This window comes from Miniopterus schreibersii, assembly GCF_964146895.1.
Source record: "Miniopterus schreibersii genome assembly, chromosome: 4".
Classification (NCBI taxonomy): Eukaryota; Metazoa; Chordata; class Mammalia; order Chiroptera; family Miniopteridae; genus Miniopterus; species Miniopterus schreibersii.
Window position 1 is genome coordinate 99,712,507 of NC_138105.1, and position 18,632 is coordinate 99,731,138.

General features: G+C 48.0%; 1 protein-coding gene across 3 annotated transcripts in view; it reads right to left on the bottom strand.

Annotated features, from left to right (window-relative positions):
• WIPI2 (WD repeat domain, phosphoinositide interacting 2) overlaps nucleotides 1-11,309 on the bottom strand; it is a 28,230-nt gene extending 16,921 nt beyond the window's left edge. Inside the window, exons 1-2 of one of the 3 annotated variants that reach the window (XM_081137501.1) lie at nucleotides 11,021-11,309; nucleotides 4,567-4,649 (exon numbers count right to left, since the gene is read on the bottom strand). In XM_081137501.1, the coding sequence (XP_080993627.1) occupies nucleotides 4,567-4,649; nucleotides 11,021-11,094 (157 nt within the window). In that variant the 5' untranslated portion in view covers nucleotides 11,095-11,309. Of the gene's footprint in view, nucleotides 1-3,428; nucleotides 3,501-4,566; nucleotides 4,650-11,020 lie in introns of those variants that run through there. The other 2 variants (XM_081137503.1, XM_081137502.1) reach the window with 2 other exon arrangements.
• Nucleotides 11,310-18,632: the final 7,323 nt, after the last annotated feature.

Consider the following 18,632-nt stretch of genomic DNA (forward strand, 5'->3'; position numbering starts at 1 on the left):
AAGTTTACCCGTTGATTTTTCTCTCCAACAGCTGTACTCCATAAGCGGGCAAGACAAAGATGCTCACCCAGCAATCCCACTCCTACAGGTATCTATCTACCTCAGAGAAATGAAAACACATCCACACAACTGGTACAAAAATGTTCACAGCAGCACTATTTAAAATAGTCAAAAAGTGGAAATAATCCAAATATCCATCAACAAAACATGGTCTAGCCCGGCGTGGCGTGGCTCAGTGGTTGAGAGTCGACCTAGGATCCAGGAGATCACGGTTCGATTCCCAGTCAGGGCACATGCCCGGGTTGCGGGCTCCATCCCCAGTCGGGGGCGTGCAGGAGGGAGCCGATCAATGACTCTCTCATCATTGATGTTTCTATCTCTCTCTCCCCCTCCCCTTTCCTCTCTCTGAAATCAATAAAGATATATTTAAAAACAACAACAAAAAAAACCAAAACATGGTCTACCCATACAATGTGACATTATTGAACAATAGAAAGGAATGAAGTACTGACATATGCTCCAACATGGATGAACCCTGCAAATACCCTAAGAAAAAGGAGCCAGGCGGGTATGACTCCATTTATCTGAAATGCCCAGAGCCTCAAATCTAGAGAGGCAGAAGGCAGATTAGTGCCTGCTCGGGGTGAGGCAGGCAGAAGAAAATGGGGAGTGACTGCTAATGGACTCAGGGTTTCTTTTGGGGAATCATAAAAATTTTTTCAATTACGTTATGGTAGGCAGTAAAACTCAGTAAATACACTAAAACCCATTGAATTGTATACTTAAAACAGGCCATTTTGATAGCATATAAATGACATTTCAAAAAACTATTAAAAAAAAAAACAACCTACACAGGCAGACTATTGAAGAAATTTGAATTTTGGCCAATATATTAAGATCTGATGTAAGAAGTATGGGGCAGCAGGGACTTTTAAGTATCAAGTTGTGCACCAGTGAGAAACTGGGCGACAGAGACAGAAGCAAGGTGTCAGGGCAAAACCTCACTGGGATCTTCTGAGACCACAAGGCCCTGGAACCAGAACACTCCATGCTTCAAGGGGTCTCTTAAACTGCCCAAATCATATACCAACCATTGGGTTTTCCTGGGGAAACACCTGTAAGTTTCATCAGATGTCCAAAGGAGCCACGAACCAAAACAGGCCAAGGCCATGGCTACTTGGAGCCAACACACTGCTGTTGCTACCTAAGTAGTAACAACACAAAAGGATTCACTTCCGAGTTCCTCAGTCCTATAGACCAGTGTGCCCAGATCCATTCAGGACGCACCTATCGTAAGCGGCCACACCTATACACTGTTAGTGGCTTAGGCTCACTACTTTCTTACTGCATCATTTCAAGAAGCTCTTTCACATTTTTTATTATACCTCACTCCCAGGGAATTTTTAAACCCTCACCCGAGGATATGTTTTTCATTGATTCTAGAGAGAGGAAGAGGGAGAGAAAGGACTGGTTGCCTCATGCATGCGCCTTGACCATGGATCGAACCTGCAACCTGGGTGTGTGCCCTGACCATGGATCGAACCCTCGACCCTTTGGTGCAATGGATGATGTTCTAACCATTGAGCCACACCGGCCGGGGCCCAGGGAACTTTTAACACCCAAACATACACAGAACCCACATACCCAAGGCAGTTACTTCCCAGTAAGGTGAAGGACATGCGACTCGGCCCCCCATGAGATAATGGTGCTTCATGAATCAGGCTGGTGACTGAAGAGTACTGCAATCAGATGAAAAGCAAGAGAAACAAGGCTGCACATTTGCAATTACTGAAGATGGCCTATTACCAAGACACCAGTGCCAGTACGCACTCAGGCTGTCGGATGCCTGGGGCTCTAAAGAGATACATGTTCAGAGCCTGATCTTCCATTACAACAGATTTAAGCAGAGAGGCTACTGGAGTTTCTCCCCTGCAGGATCCATTCCTATCTCACTGAAACTATATTTTGACCAGTGCACAGCCTGTCAAATTAGAACGTCAGAAAGCACCATCTCTCAGATCCTTACAGTGAGGAAAATAGCTGTGAAGACAAGGACAGTTTATTTCTTGATAAACGGTGCCGTGTCCCCGGAGGCTTTTCTATCAGAGAAGCAGGCTCTGGCCACTTTTCCAAGGGAAGGATCAGTCAGCCCATGTTTAGTTTCAGAACTGCATACTTCATGAGGGATGTTACTCCACTCAGAAACTTGCAAAATGCAAGGATACACAATGCAGAATCTGAAAAAGCCAACTTTCCCTTCAAAACCTCTGTGATATCTTATAAATAACAAATTTGCATCCTTTATTTATTTTGCCTAACAGGATAGGATTTCATTGCAGTAGTATTTCAGGGAAGAGAGACCACAGATTTGCATAATGTTTACCTTCAAACTAACAAAGGACACACAGAGGAAGATAAATGTGCACCCACAACCAACCAAGCACGGCAAAGCACACAAGGGAGTCCTCGCAACTTTCCTTTAAGTTTGAAATTACAATATAGATAGTAAAAAAAACGAACAAAAAACTTCCACTGCTGCTGGGCAAAGGTTTTCTTGTTTAATTAAACAAAAGAAGCAGCAGTTGTCAGTCTTGCTTTCCCCAAGTCTGGCTCCAGCTCACTCCTCTGTTACAGCGACAGTGACTGAGAGCAGAGACTGATGCTACAGTGATGGTTGAGAATTGTGCATGCGAGCCAGCACTGAGCCTGGGATAAATTTTGAGGCATCAAGTACTATTCTTTGCTTTAAGTCTATTTGTAGAAAAATGCCAGAAAACAATCTTGACTCAGCAGCTAACCTGTTTTTCTAAGAGACACTCTATTCTCTAACTCAATAGAAGTATGTGAAAGAGAAAAGGTAGACAAAGTTCTAGGAGCAAAAGAATTTAATAGCCTCGGTTTGAAGTATTAACCCTCAAGCCCTGGCTGGTGTGGCTCAGTTGGTTGGCCAAAGGCCACTAAGAAGAACGAAGAAATCACCATGTCGGTCAGTAATCACCCACTCTTTTAACAATGCTATCAAGACAACACATTTTGTTCCATCAAAAACCTTTGAGAAATGTGGTGCCAAAAACCAGTAAATAAACTTCAAGTAAACAGATTAGTAATTAAACTGATTCATTTGAGAAAGAGTGAAGACCAGGTATTCTTACGCCCTTTCTAAGCCCTGGGTCTCCAAATGGGGGAAATTCTGTGGATCTCAAAACTGATGACTGTTCCTGTAGTCACTACAGGAACAATTTAGTAGCACAACCTAGGCCTTGGCTTGGATTAGTTTTAGTAAATACTTCAGTCATTATAAGAGCCTGATGGAATCCTTTTTCCAGAGATGGGCTACCCGTCTCTGAAGAAATCCCTAGAGGGAGCAATCCTGTGTGGGGTCCAGTGAAGGCAGCCGGGTGGGGATTTTCAGAAACACTGACACCCACTTGAGATGAGCAAGCTCACTGGCTTACAGCTACTGATCATCCAGGCCACATCTTCCAGCTGCACACTGGAACAGGGACTTTTTTAGAAGATTTGGTAAGCACCAGGAGGCAAGTCTAAGGACAGAAAAAGTAAAATCTGTGGCAGCCAAATGGATCCAGGAGTCAGGGATGCTGACCAACTGCAAGACTTAGGCTGACCTCTTGTGGGCCATGAGAACTCCACAGTTTCAAGTAAATAGCAAAGACTCGACTTTTCCCCCCTTGTCTTCATCTTATGTTAACGGGGGTGGGGTCCGGGTGGTATTTATGTGTGTTTGCTTGTCTTTGTGTCCCCGCCTAACATTCACCTGTTTTGTCTTCCTCCATTTAAACGTGTCACGAGAGCAGGAACTTTGTCACTACTGCCATCTCCACAAACAAAACAGGGCTGGCACATGGCAGGTCCTCGATAAATGTTTACAGAGTGAATGGCACCAAGAACAAATATGAGATGTCTAACCACATTAAAAAATGTTACGAATATGGGAGGAGTCCAAAGCTTTCCATATCCTCAGTGGGGGGAGGGGCTGAGGCCACCGCCTCTTATTCAGCAGGTACTGCTGTATACAGAAGAAAACCGAAGACACTGAGGCGCAGGGGCGAAGTAATCTCTCTAAAGTCACACGGTGACAAGCAAGAAGGCAAAGCTCATAACCCTTCTGCAATTCCATACTGCCTCTGACACGCTGGCTACTGAAATTCCAGAAAATGACAAGTGAAGAAAATAAATCATTTCTACAGGGGCTGTGAAGTTTTCAACTTTCTGCAGGCCCTGTATGACAGAAACCCGAATAGTTGAAATGGCATGGAAAATGGGGGAAATTTACAGAATAATACACATAGAATGACACCGTGTATTGAAAAAAAATCAACCAGTAAAACAAGGATTTCTCTATGTACATTTATAAGTATGTAAATAAAAAGATCTGGGAGGACACACGCAAACTGTTCCCAGCTACCACCTCTCGGTGGACTAAGGTGGAAGAAGAGACTTGGTCACGGGCATCTGGACTTGAACCACAGTGTCTGATTTACGAATGCACATCAATCAGGTTAAACTTGTCTATTTTTTAAGGGGGAAAATAAAGCAAACACTTACTGCATTCATAGATCTGTTCCAGCTTATCCACAGAAGAAAGGGAGAAAAACTTATAACCGGACTTACTACCAACAGCTAGGGACCTGCAAAAAAGCCAAATTCAGAAATAAGAGCTGATACGTGTAGACAGTGATAATGCACAAACTGCTCCATGTTACAAAGAGTAACCATCATCTCTACCAAATGTTAGCACAATCATTTCATGTAGTTTGCACCAGGTGAGTGGTGGTGAGCAGAAAAGAGGAAGGTGGCAAAGGAAGATGACATGCCCCATAGCCAGGAAAAGGTGAGGGTCAATAAAATAGACAATATTCTTATTTAAAACTTAAAACTTTAAAGATAAATATGACATATAATGAAGTAATGAGACCCAAATTAATGATCCCCTCAAAACAGGCGATCCGATAAACATGCAGAGATATGTGAGAGTCCAGGTTCAGTGAGCTACCACTCTAAGTAAGCAGACATTTACAGGCTGGGTGGATGGCAGCATCTTCGCATGGCTGAGCAGCGGGACAGAAACAAAACTGACCAAAAAGCTAATTGAGGATCTGGAATTGGAAGACTACAGTTGGCCTAGAAGGAAAAAGCAAAGGCTCCATTTTCAGAGCCTCATCTGGAAGATTCGCATTCGCCATCCTACCCCAGTACTGCTATTCCGCTACGAGGCCTGGAGGGGCCTCGAGAGCTCTCCAGATCCCCGCCACAGCAGAGCTGTGACACTAAGCGAAGCAGTTCCCCAGCAGGTCACTGCTCTCTAGAATGTGACTGACCAAGGCAAGTAAGAAGGCACAGCCTTCAGAAAGAGAGGATGAGAGAATAAAGCAGAAAGTGGTGGGACATGCAAAGAATCTGATACTGGGATGGTCTGTGCATTTAGTGCCTGGGAGAACACGAAAACAAGTGGAGGCAGAAGATAAACCAGAAGACTAGAAATAACGAAGGCAAGACATTTCATACCATGAGTATTTCATCTCTTAAAAACCTGAGATTTCCAACCTTTCACACATATATAGGAAAAATATACAGCTGACCCTTGAAAAATGTGGGGTTAGGGGCGCCCAACCCGTGCAGTAAAAATCTGTTAAAACTTTTGACTCCCCCTAAACTCAGTCATCCCTCGGTATGGGGGGGGGGGGCAGGTTCTAGGACCTGCACAGATACTCAAATCCACGGATGCTCAAGTCCCTTACATAAAATGGTGTGGAACAATGCACACATTCGCAGTTGTTTGAATTTGCGCACGTGAAACCCAGGAATACAGAGGACCTGCTGTATATTTAAGGGTCCACTGTATTCCAAGAACAGAGCTGCTATGAGCACTCTTAAATTTTTAAATTGCAATTGGCTTATGTTAGAAATACAAACAGAAACAAAACTTTCTACCAGCTCATATCATTTTTCTTTGCAAAAATACTTCATTATATTGAATTAATTATATCAACAAAGTAATTGTTAGCTGTAAATATTTTGAAAAGTAATAAAGGGACCAACACAAATACAAGAATAATCAAGAAGGCTAAAAATAAAACAAAATCTCAGTACCCCACAACCTGGGAAATAGGTGCTCAGGAAACGTTTTCCAGTTAACTAAGGGTTGCTATTTTAAGCACCCCCCTCACTTCTAACTTTACAAAAGTCATTCTTATATGCTTTCCTGTGTTAACACAAGGGGAGGGCAAATTCCTAACACCCTCCTGGACTCACATATTAAGCAACTTACTCTATCATAATCCAGTGACCCTCTCCACCCCAACACGTCAGGGTTTGTGTTCCTACATCAAATGGCTAGACTGTACTACTGAGTTTATAAAAATATTTCCTACCTTTTGTTTTGCTGAGAGTTGTCACTTTTCCTTGTGACCCTACTATCATTAACAGTCCCTTTCCCTTTCTAACTTCTTGTTGACTTAGAAACCAAATCACCAAGCTTATTAGTATTATATTTAAAATAAGCCTCTTCCATGTGCCAAATAATGAGCTTTAATTAATTAATTAATGAGAACCTGGATTTTGATCTATCTAGGTTCTCAGATGTGCTCCAAGCAGGTAGAATTTGTTAAAACTGGACTCTGCTGATCAGAAATCAGAACACTGATGTTCTTCCAGATACTCAGAACCGATTTAGGATATTAAATACCTCAGAATATTAATCGCATGGTTTACTAAACAACTGTGCACTGCAATCAGTAAGAAATGTAAACACAAGTAGACCAATTATTCCCGGATGTGTGCATATGGTATAGCATGAGCATATACTTTATCAATGAAGGTAGACAGTTTTAAAGGGTGATATTAAATATTTTCAGCTCCAACCATCGGGTTCACACACCCATTTGGAGATTCTGCTTTTAGCGATCCCTCAGGACTCACCTGACCATACAGTGGCATGTTAATGGGAGGAACAAGTAAATGTGAGATCCCCCAACAGATACCCTTACTCCCTGATACATGTTCATGTGCTAAGTCTGTTCAAGGTAACACAGCAAGTACCTTTTACTGGCACTGGGAAAACTAGCAAACCATAACAGAAAGAGGATCCACTGGCTTTACCCTCCACTTCACTACACTGCGGCCTTCAACCACGGCCCATGTCAAAATCCAGACTGCTGTACTCTCTCGAGACGGTCTTGGAGGGCAACTACTGAGTGAAACACAGTTGGAGACAAGCCCCTTTATTTCCACTCCTCCCCCCTTACCCCACTCCCAGAAGCTTCCCTCTACCACCAACCCTGAGCCTTCTGGGGACTCTGTGGTGTAAACTAGGTTGGTCCTCCGCCTTCTCCATCAGCAATTTAGGACCCACTTGCCTTTACCACTTGCTTGCTTCCAGAATTTCGTTGCTGTGTCTCCTTTCCCGTTCTCCCCATCCTATGGGGTTTAAGTCCTTTAAAACACCTTTTTGAGCCGAGCCAGGTGGCTTGGTTGGTTGAGCGTCACCCCGTGCACCAAAAGGTTGTGGGTTCAATTTCTGATCAGGGCACATACCCAGGTTGTGGGTTTGATCCCTGGCTGGGGTGCACGGAGGAGGCAACCAATCCATGTCCCACATCCATGTTTCTCTCTCTTTCTCTCTAGAATCAAAGTGTCCTCGGGTAAGGATTAAAAAAAAATCCTACAAACATCTTTTTATATTTTATTAACATTTTACCAGTGTTTTGGGAGGGAGCCAAAATAAATGCTTGTGTTTGGTCCACTTTGTTTTTATCTGCAAGTCTTTGTCACTGAACTTAAACTTGAGTGTTCGATATCTAAAAGATAGTGATTTCCACTAAGAAAAAAAAGAAAACGTGAATTGGATCTTTTCTTAACGCCAGTGGGGATTTCCAAAGCAGAGCTCATCACTTCCTCCTAAACCGACTCCTTTGATCCGTCTCCCATGACAGCATTTATTGCTGTTCACCAGAACCCAGGCCTGAGACTGGGGGTAAGCTTAACTTCTCCCTTAAATAATCATGTGTCCGGTGGGTCATACCAAGTCCTGACAGCTAACTAGTCCCCTTTCCACTGCTGCTGGTCAATAGCCTCCTCAGTGACTGTCCTCCTCAAACACATCCTCCACACAGAAGGCAGAATGACCTTTGTCTCTAAGGTTGAAGGATCCTTAAAAACCATGTGCTCCTAAGCCCATCAACTCGCTGATGAGGAAAAGAAGTGACGTACCCAGAACAATAACTGTAACCTAGAAGAAACCTGGTTGAAAAAAGCAATAAATTCAAACAAGTGTCTCCTATTGTCTCTACACCCAAAACTTCTCTGGACACGCACATCAGTTCTAAAAACAGAAGACTTGGAAAATCAAGTTCCTTTCTTTATTCCATCTCATTCAGAAATGCAGCTTAACACAGACACTGCCAAACCACTTCCCACGAGTGGTGTGCCCTGGAGGAATTCCGTCCTTGACAGTTCTGAGATTCGAGTGATACTCTGCCACTTAATAGTTTGTTACCTTCAATTTCAAAAACCCAGTTTCCTCCAACATAAGCCTTCCAAAGTGTTACTTTCAGAAACTAGGAATGAACTAACCAGGTAAGGGCAAGATGAAGGAGATGAGCTGTTCTTGGTGCATTTGTCACTGGTCTAGTCAGAACAAAACAGAACAAAACAAAAACAAATGAAACTTACACTTTTAGGATAAGAATCATAGGAAAAAGTACAACTGAAACCATCACCAGTACGACAAGAAGGGCAGGACCGACAACTGGGTATGTGAGGAATATTCTGTGGTTACGCATTAATGTATAATGTACGTCTTCCATTAAATGAAATGGCTTCCAGACTCTCTCACTCAATATGGTGAACGTGGGTCCCAGGCCACTGTTCTGTCTTGTGGAAAATTGTGTTCCTCCATTAAAACAAGTTTGGAGGTGGGCAAGGGAGGGAAAGGTGTAAACTGTAAGGCTGTTCCCCAGGAACTGTGGTATTTCTTTCAAGTGTAGATTTAAAATAAATTAGTGATTCTGATCAATAAACTTTTTGTATAACCCCAACTTGCTTTTCCTTACAATTTATACTCGTACTATATCAAGGCCTCTTTGGCAAGTTAAAATAACATGGCAATTTTCTCTTGAATTAATAACTTCAGGACTCCCAGAAGGGTGGGGAAGCACATGATTTCCAACCGTGCAGCCCAGACAGAGTGATATTCTTCTATTATACAGGGAACTTGGTGCCCATTTGAAATAACAGCAAAGAGCACGTTTGGTCATACTTGATTTCCTTTCAACATAAATGATAAGTGAAAACCTGAAACAATGGTAGGGACTGTTTTGGAAATTCTCTAGTTTATATAAGATGTAAAAAAACCCCATCAAGCTACCATTTCTTACCAGTCTCAATACACTAAGGGCTTAAAAACTAAATCACAGTTGGTTGAAAGGTCCTACTCCCTATCTGGACAGAGACTCTATCCCAATTACAACCACCTGCAACAGGTTGTCCAAACTGCTCTTGCTGTACTGGCTTTCAGTCACATAGACTAGACCACTATGGTATTTGGCTGATTTAATCTTTAAACACTGCGACCGTCTGATTTCTAACTCCACGCCCCTCAGAATCCTACTCTGCAGGTAGCATAACCAGCGGGGTGGCAGAGGGGAAAGAACATGGGTGAGACTTCGGGAAAGAGTTCAGTCCTGCCCCACTGCAGTACTAACCAACCTAGGACCCAGGGGCTGTTCTGAAGGTGGGTCTCCTCATCTGTGGTTGGAGGTCACCTGCTCCCCATCACCCCTCCATACAGCCCCACGGTGGGACCGTCTGCATTGGCTGCACAACCCTGGGCAGGCTCGCCTGTGTCCCCATGCACGCCACCGACCCGGGGCCAGCCATTCTACAATCAAGTTGTCTTCTGTTTGTTTCTGAAACTAAATTCATTGGGGTACCACTGGCTAATAAGATGACACGTTTCAAGTGTACCTTTCTATGACACATGACCTGCATACTGCGTTGTGGGCCCACCACCCAAAGTCAAATCATCTTCCGTCACCTTGCATTTGGCCTACAACCAAATTTTAACTTTTAAAAAGTCTCGTTTTCTCCTTTGCCCACGGCACGCCGTCCCCTGGCAGCAGCTGCAGGCAATGACCCACTCCTCCTCTTACATCACCGCTTACTCACGTCTGGGACGGCTCTCCTGCCTGCCCGCCCCACCACTCATCCTTCCTGCCCCCGGAGCCTCATCTGGGGACTAGCCTCAGGGGCCGGAGGTTGGCCCTGGGGCCCTCACCCTGGGGACGGCCACGGCCCACTCCCCGAAGGGCCCACCCCCCTCCGGCTGTGTCTCCCCAGGTCGGAGGTCAGGGTTATTGCTAACTTTCTTTCTTGCTCGGGGAGGACATCAAAGTTTCCTGCCAAAGAGAACAGCGAGACGTGAAGAAAAGGAAAGAAAAGTGGGGAGAGGGGCCCTAGGATGACGGGGAGACAAGAAGGTCCTGAGCAGGGGAGAGAAGGGGCGAGAACGGGGCTGGCCGGGCACGAGGAAGGACCCCACTCCCACCCGGGGCGCAGGCGGCGGGACAACAGGTCAGGCCGCCAAGTTTTCGGCCTAACTTTGGAGAGAAATGGGGTCTGGAAAGAGAGAGCCTTCCAGCCGGTGGGCGAAATACCTCAGTGTCCAGGTCACTCCTCCCGCCCAGGGGTCGCCGCCGTGGGCAGCGCTCGGAGGGTCCCTGAGGAGGGCGCCCCTCCCGCTACGCCCAGGCCCACCCCGGGGACGCGCCGCCCCAGGGACGCGCGCGCCCGCCCGCCCGCCGGGCCCCGGCCCCCAGAGCCCGGCCCCAACCCCCCAGCCCCCCGCCCTGACCCCGGGCCCCGGCCCTCCGACCCCCCGACCCCAGCCTCCGCGCTCCGACCCGACCCCGGCCCTCAGGCCCCGGCTCTCTGACTCGGGCCGCGGCCCTCCGGCCCCGACCCTCCGACCCGGCCCCCGACCCCGACCCGGGCCCGGCCTTACGTGACGTCCTGGTTGAAGTTGGCGAAGAGCAGCTGGCCGGCGCCGGCCTCGCCGCTCTGACTGGCCAGGTTCATGGCGGGCGCGCGGCGGGCGGGCGGGTGGGCCCAGCCGGGGGCTCGCGCGCGGGGCGAGGGTCGCGTGCGCTCAGGGTCGGCGCCGGGGCCCGCTCGCCGCCGGAGTCACCGCTGTTGGCCGCCCGGGGATCAATCGCGGCCTCATCCCGTCCCCGCTCTTGTTTATGCTCGGGAGCCGGGGCGCCCAGCGCGCTTGCGCGGCCCGCCCCTTCGGCGCACGGGCCTCTCACGGCGCAGGCGTGCCGCGGACGCCCCTCCCCTTCACCTCTGTCCCGGGGGGAAGTTCCGGTCGAACGCGCGCAGGCGTGGGGACGCGCGAGGGCGTGCTGGGCGGGGCCTGTGGGCCGCGTGAGCGCCGCGCATGCGCCTGGGGAAGGGGCGGTGCTCGGCCCACCCCCCACCGTGTCATCAGTATCGAGAGGCCCAGCGTGTGCCAATATTTGTGCTAAATGCCTACGTGCATTATTTTACTTGATGTTATAGCAACCCTACGTGGAGACCACTGCACTCCCATTTTACAGGTGTGAAAACTGAGGCTCAGGAATAGTAACCTGTTTGCCCCGTGTTAGATCTGCGCATGCACACCCCGTTCCTCCAAGGCCCACGCTTTCTGGGTCCCTAGGAGAGGACTGGACCTTACAGTGAGTCATTCGATCAATCATATTTAGGCAGCGCCTTCCATGTGAGCTAAAGAGGCCCCGTCCTCTCCCTCAGAGAGCTTACAGTGTGTGTGTGTGTGTGGGGGGGGGCAGTACTTGAACACAATTACAAAGCGGGGTACAATCAGCACAAAATGAGGTCACTTAACCTGGACTTAAGGGACAGACCCTGCGCAGTCAGAAGGATATGTGCAGTCATATGGAAATGTATAAATACAGGTACGTAAGTGCCCATATAGCCAACCACTGAAATCGAGGTCCTGGGCAAGGAGCCGTGTCTTGGTGGTTCTGTTGTTATCCGTTGGCACAATTTTCTGTGGACTGTTATTATTATTTTAATATCTTTATCGATTTCAGAGAGAGGGAGAGGGGGAGAGAGAGAGAGAGAAAGAAACATCAATAATGAGAGAGTTATTGATCGGCTGCATTACTGCACCCCCCCCCCCCCCCCAGGGGATGGAGCCTCCAAACTGGGCATGTTCCCTGACCGAGAATCGAACAGCGATCTCTTGGATCCTAAGTCGATGGTCAGCTGCTGAGCCACACCAGCTGGCCCGGACGTTATTATTGAGCAAAGGCACATAAAGAGGTGCCCAAGTAAATCCCATAGGCTCTAGATGCACTGCTTGACTTTATTTTGAAAAGCCACCCAATTTCCTCTTGGTCATCAGAATCTGTTATTCCATCTGGCTTAGTAACTCCTTCTTCCTCCATTGGTTGAATAAATGAAGATCCCCAAATAGCCCAGGGCAGACTGAGTTTCAATGTACCAGGACCATGACTCTGTTCCTTGGGGGAATAGGGGACCCTTTGGGTACTAGAATCTCAAAATACAGTGAACCTATGGTTATGTAGATGAAAACAAAAAAGTCTTAAGTGGGTTATTAGATGTGGCGACTCTGGCGTCGAGCTGGTGCCATGACCAAGTCTTTGGTAGGCCATCCTGTCATCTATCTGAGTAATAGGGCACGTGATAAGGAGGTGAATTCCAAGGGCGTGAGCCCACTGCCAAACTTCCTTCGCCTTAACGTAAATGTCTTGGCTTCAGGAGAGTTGGCACAGACACTGGGATAACCCTATTCTAAATGGCAACCTCCACACTTTCTAACATCCCCTATTCCCCTGCTTGCTTATATTTCTATATAGCACTTTCCACCTTCCAGTAGACCATATAATGTCCCCTCCCAACTGGAACATAAGCTCCAGGAAGGGAGGATTTTTGTCTGTGCTCCCATTACCTAGAATAAAGGGAACTTGGTGCCTGAAAAACTGAACTCTGGGCCTCTGTCCTTGGTGGCCAGAATGGGCTGGAGCTGAGGGCTTCTGCCCACTCACTCAGTTTTTGTTTTACTGCTTTATTTTCTGGGTTTGATTGGGAACCACAGACAAGTGTTGTTGAAGAGTAGGCTGGATTTGTGCCAGAGAGCTTGACCTGTGTGTGACTCAGTCATGTACCCTTGCTTCCCAGCTCACCTCAAGGACAGCCTGAGCTCACATTCCTGGTGGTGTGGAGTGCAGAGGAATGCGCAGGACCCACCATCATCGCTTCGGAATTCCTCCAGGTGCCTGGCCCGATGCCAGCCCCAGGGAGAAGGGCTTCCCTTCCTCCTTCGAACGTTAGAACAGAGTCATCATTGGCAAGTGCTTCAGACATTCCTCAGGTGCTCTTCTTATGAGAGACACTCAGAGGTGAGCAACACTCCCACAGGCAGATTCCTAACTAAACCCGAGGGCCTGGAGGAGGGACCTACAGGCTGGGGTGCACTGTTGCATGAGGTGAGGCAATGGAAGAGAGGTCAGGACATGGCCAACATTGAAGTCAGAAGGGCATATTGCAGTTCAAATCCTCGCTTGGATTCTCACAAGCTGTGTGTCCTCAGGCAAGTCGCCTAACCTCTCTGAGCAGCCGTTTCCTCAGTAATAACAAGGGTGAAAATAACTGACCTCAGGAGGATGCCATGAAGACTGAATGGGTGGGAGGAAGCACTTCTAGAACAGTGGGGCAAGGATCCGAGAAAACCATTCCCCCTTTTCACTTAAGATCGTACCCTGGGGACGTTCCCAGGCCTCTTCAGGTCACATATTCTTTTCTACCAGTTGCACAGGATTCCACTGTGTTGCTCTTCTACCATAAGAGCGAAAAGAGGACACTGAAAATGAGCAAAATCAACTTTTTTAGAACTCTGGAAATTAGCTAAAGGATTGCAACAATCTGAGAAGTGTTTTCCAAGGAAAACAGCTCAATCACAATAAATACAGTGAGCTTCGTGGCATTTTAATTTGCCCTAATCCCATCATGCCCTTTAAGATCCATGTTATTCTCAAAAAACAGCAGCCTTGCAATGGTGACAAATGGGAAAACAGCCTAGCAGGCCCTGGCCATGTAGCTCAGGTGGTTAGAGCAGCGTCCCGATACACCAAGGCTGCGGGTTTGATCCCTGGTCAGGGCACATGTAGGAATCAACCAATGAATGCATACAGAAGTGGAGCAACAAATTGATGTCTCTCTCTTGGTCTCTCTCTCTTCCTCTCTTCCTCTAAAAATCAATAAATAAGTAAATAAAATTATTTTTTTAAAAAAGGAAAGAAAACAGTCTAGCAGCCACTGGAAGGGGCATAATGGTCTTGGAGTTTCCCAAAAGCCCACCCCCAGAGCATGGGTGCTATTTGACCTGCCTGGCAGTTTGCTAAAAAACTCCATTCTCAAAATATGTCTTGCCCTGGCCAGGTGGCTCAGTGGGTTGCAGTGACTCAGGCGGGCAGAGGAAGGGGGAAGCTTCCCACTGAGAGGAGAGAGGGCTGCAGGTGGGCCTGGGGAAGCTGGAGGTGGGTTAGCTGGAAGCTGGACGTCCCATGTGACCGGGTAGGGGGGCATATTTGGCTTTCTCCGGCTGGTCCTATACAGCAGGGAGCAGGCGGACAAGGGAAGCTGCCAGGTTTTGGTCAAGTCCCAGCCTTCGGGGCTGATGGCTGCAGGGGTGGCCGTTTGGCCTGTGGGCTGGTAGCTGCGGGTGGTAGGTTCTACGCTGGCCTGGCCATTGTACGTTTGTATATTCCGTCTCCACACCCTCAGCAAACAGTGCTGATTCTACTTCCAAAACATAGTTAGAAACCAGCCACTGCCTCCTCTCCACTCCCGTCAGTGTCCCGGGCACCCTTTCCTCTAACCTGGGGGTGACAAAAGGCTGCCACGCTGCCCCCCGAGGCCCCTTTGAACTTCTTGGAAGCATGGCTCGGGGGAATCCTAAAAGGCAGTGGGACACGGACACTCTCCCCACCTCCCAGTAAAACCCGGTTCCTCCCAGCGATGTACAAGGGCCTGTTCCGTGCAACCTCTGCTCACCTCCATCTCCCCGGGACCGCCTCGCTCCAGCCCGGTTGTTCTTCCAGTTTCTCTCTCTCTCTCCCACCGTGAAGACTGTCCCTTTGCGGAGCATCTGCCCACCCCCACTGCCCACGTTCCAGGTCTGGTCTTGAACGGAGGCCTTGGGTGTGAATTAGAAAGCCGCCCTCCCAGCCCCCTCAGAGCCAACTCTCAGGATTGTCACAATTTTTAACGTGTGATAATTCTACTTCTGGCCATAAGGGGGCAGCAAGGCCCAGCACATTGGACCCAAGGGGACCCTCCAAGGCCGGATCCTGGACTTTGGCTCCTGTCTTGGGGCGCCGGGGTCAGGGGTGTCCAGTAACCAGGAGGTGGGTAAGTGGGGCACATGGGACAGGGGTGGACAAAGGGCCGGCATGTTAGAGAGGCCCCAGGAGAGCTGCTGGAGTACGATTACTCTAGCTTTCTTCTTCTTTTCGTATCGTTATGTTTTAACTTCACAATTTTAGAAATATTTTAACTTCGTTTTAGAAACAAAAAAGCGTGAAGCCCAGGTAGTGTGAATTGTTTGAGATAACACAACTGTCAGAGGCTGTCCCAGGCCCCGCTCCCCGGCCTCCGGCTTCCTTCTCCCGTGCCCCCTGGGTCAGGAGAACTTCGGGATCAGTTCTCCATGTTGAGAAAAGCACAACTGATCAGGACCTGTCTAGATAAACTTTACATTTTGTGTTTCTTATAAGTACGGAACAAAAGCAGAAGTTTTAGTATCTGCTTACGGCATCACACCCGTTTGTGAATATTTTAACATGATATTTTTGTCTTTGCCTCACTTGAAATTTTAAATACAGATCTGCAGGATTTTCCCGATATGGGGAAGTCACCTCACCCTCTTATGACGGCGCAGGTTCTCACTGATACTACCTGCCTGTTTTTTCCTTGGGCACTTTGCGAATGCAGGTGTGACCCCTGTCTCTCCTCCTGCGGGGTTTGGACGGTAGCTCCGGGCTGAGAGGTGTCTAAAAGACAAAATCCGAAGGCCCCAGGATCTGGCCCCACGCCCCACCTCACCTGGCTGGCTTCCTGCTCTCATCTCTGCCGCTTTGGATTCCCTGCTAATTCAGGAGGGAAGCAGAGGTGAGAAGGGCCTTTTGTTTGGAGGAGGTGGGAGGCTGGGAATAGAGTAAATGAGATCTGGGAAGAGGCTGCCCGGCTGTTTAAGGTCCCAATCAGAGGAAGCTCTGCTCAGGACTGAGGGGTGTCCCTCCAGGCTGTCAGCCCCTCAGGGGATCCCCTCGCCCACCCCAGGCCTGTTCCTGCAGCTGAACCAGTGACTGATGGCTGGGGAGGTAAAGGCCCAACTCACTCGCCTGTGGGGGAGCCTCTGAAGGGTGCCCCCACCTTCAGGACCTCCTCTGGACCTGCTGAGACCACTGTCAACAGAGCCCAGCAGCCCAGCGTCTCCTGCTGCTCATCCCTCCTGCCTGCCCTGCCCTGCCCTGCCCCTGAGAACAGCCCCTTAATTAATCCCCTCATGCTAATCTCATCTCAGAGCCTGCTTCCCCGGAACTCAGCCTGTAGCCAATGATGAGCCTGGTCCTGGGAAATGCTTCTTTCCTTCCGGGGAAGGCCTGAAGCTGGCTCAAGAGGGTGGAGCCTGGAAAGAGTCAGAGCCCCTAGGGCTTCCCTGGCTGGGCAGTGACTGGACAAGGCCAGTTCCATCAGGCCCAGGGCCTGGCACACAGGAGGCTGAACAAAGAATGAAGGATTGGAGCCTGGCTCTTGGTGACAACAGGGGACAGAGGAGCATGGTTGGACCAACTCTCCAGCAGTTATATATAAACATATATAAAATTGAATCTGGAACATATATGTCATAAAATCTGAGACTTATATGTATATATATAAACTATTTTCAAAAGATCTGTACACATACACATATATAGATGATATAAGTATAGATTATAGATACAGATATTATTTGAAGATACCGAAAAATGACAAGAATAGACAGAAAAGGGAGGGGATCTTGAAAGACAGTGACATCTGCAAGTTTGTGGCTCTGTGCCTTAGGACACTCCCCAAATCCTATAGCCTTTCTGGTTTGGAGTGTCAGAGGTCAAAGTTAGGAGATGACAAAGAGCCAGAAATTTTTTGGGGGGGTGACTCTGGAAGGGAAGGAGCCACAGAAGGTAACTGCCTGCTAAAATAAAAATAAATAACTCTTCAGAGGAACATAACAAAATTCAGAAACTCTCCAATGTACCATTTATAAGGCTGGTATCCAATAAAAAAAATCACCAGATTTGCAAAGAAATGAGAAAATGCAACCATTACAAGAAAAAATAAATAAATAGAAATCAAACCAAGGTGGCCCAGATGTTGCAATTAGCAGACAAGGACTTGTAAGCAGTGATTATAAATATGTTCAAGAACTGAAAGATATACACATGATTATTGAACAGAAAAGGAACTCACCAGAGAAATGGAAACACAATGAAGAAGAACATGGAAAGTATAACTGATAACTGACTGGTGTGCTCAGTTGGATGAGCATCGTCTCATGCACCAAAAGGTTACCAGTTCTATTCCCGGTCAGGCACATGCCCAGGTTACTGGGGGTTGATGTTTCTCTCTCACACCAATGTTTCTCTCTCCCTCCCTCTCGCCTCCTCTCTCTCTTGCATATGGGAGGCAATCTATTGATGTCTCTCTCTTTCTCCCATTCCCTTCCTCTCTCTCTAAAAAAAATCAATAAAAACATTAAAAAGAAAAATGAATGGATTCATTCGCGTTTTAAGCACATGTGGTTGTTCTGAGGTTGGTGGGCCAGGGATCTTTGCCCTTACGGTGCTAGATAACCTGACACAGCGGTTGTGAGCTTCAGATGATCACAACCACTGTGTCATGTTATCTTGACACATGTTATCTTGGGTTCTGGAGGCAGATGATCTGGGTTCAAACCCCAGTTCATTTGTATTAGCTTGTTGTCCTTGAGTAAGTCAACTAGCCTCTCTGAGCCTTGGTTTCCTTACCTCTAATATTGGATTCATAAGAGAGCTGAGTGCCTCACTGGGAGCCTAGAAGGATCAGATGATCTTTAAAAATCCCTTCAGTCACCCGCAGATTACAGCAGGGCACTCGCGCCACATTGTAATTCTCACCCCACGTAAGCAGTGAGACTTCCGTAGGCTAAACTCAAGGAGGCAAACACAGGGCAGCCTCAGTGTGGACACCTGAGCTTTCAAATGCTTGCATTCAAGGTGGCTGCCACATGCCCAGGGGTGGGAAGGGGTCATGGAGGTTCACAAATTGTTCCCTTAGGCACACTGGGCAGCCCCCGCCGCACCTCCAGGGCGGGTGGCCCGGTGGGATTAAAGTCTCCAAGAGGGAGGGGGAAGGGAATCAGGTTAGAGGGTGCCCTGGGGTGCCAGGGACAGAGAGCAGAAGTTGGCTCCTGGGAAGGAGGCCGCTGATGCAGTCAGGGCTCCGGGCAGGGAGAGAAGCCTGGGTGGTGCGAGGGCTTTATCTCCCCTACCTGCTCCCACTCTGCCCCC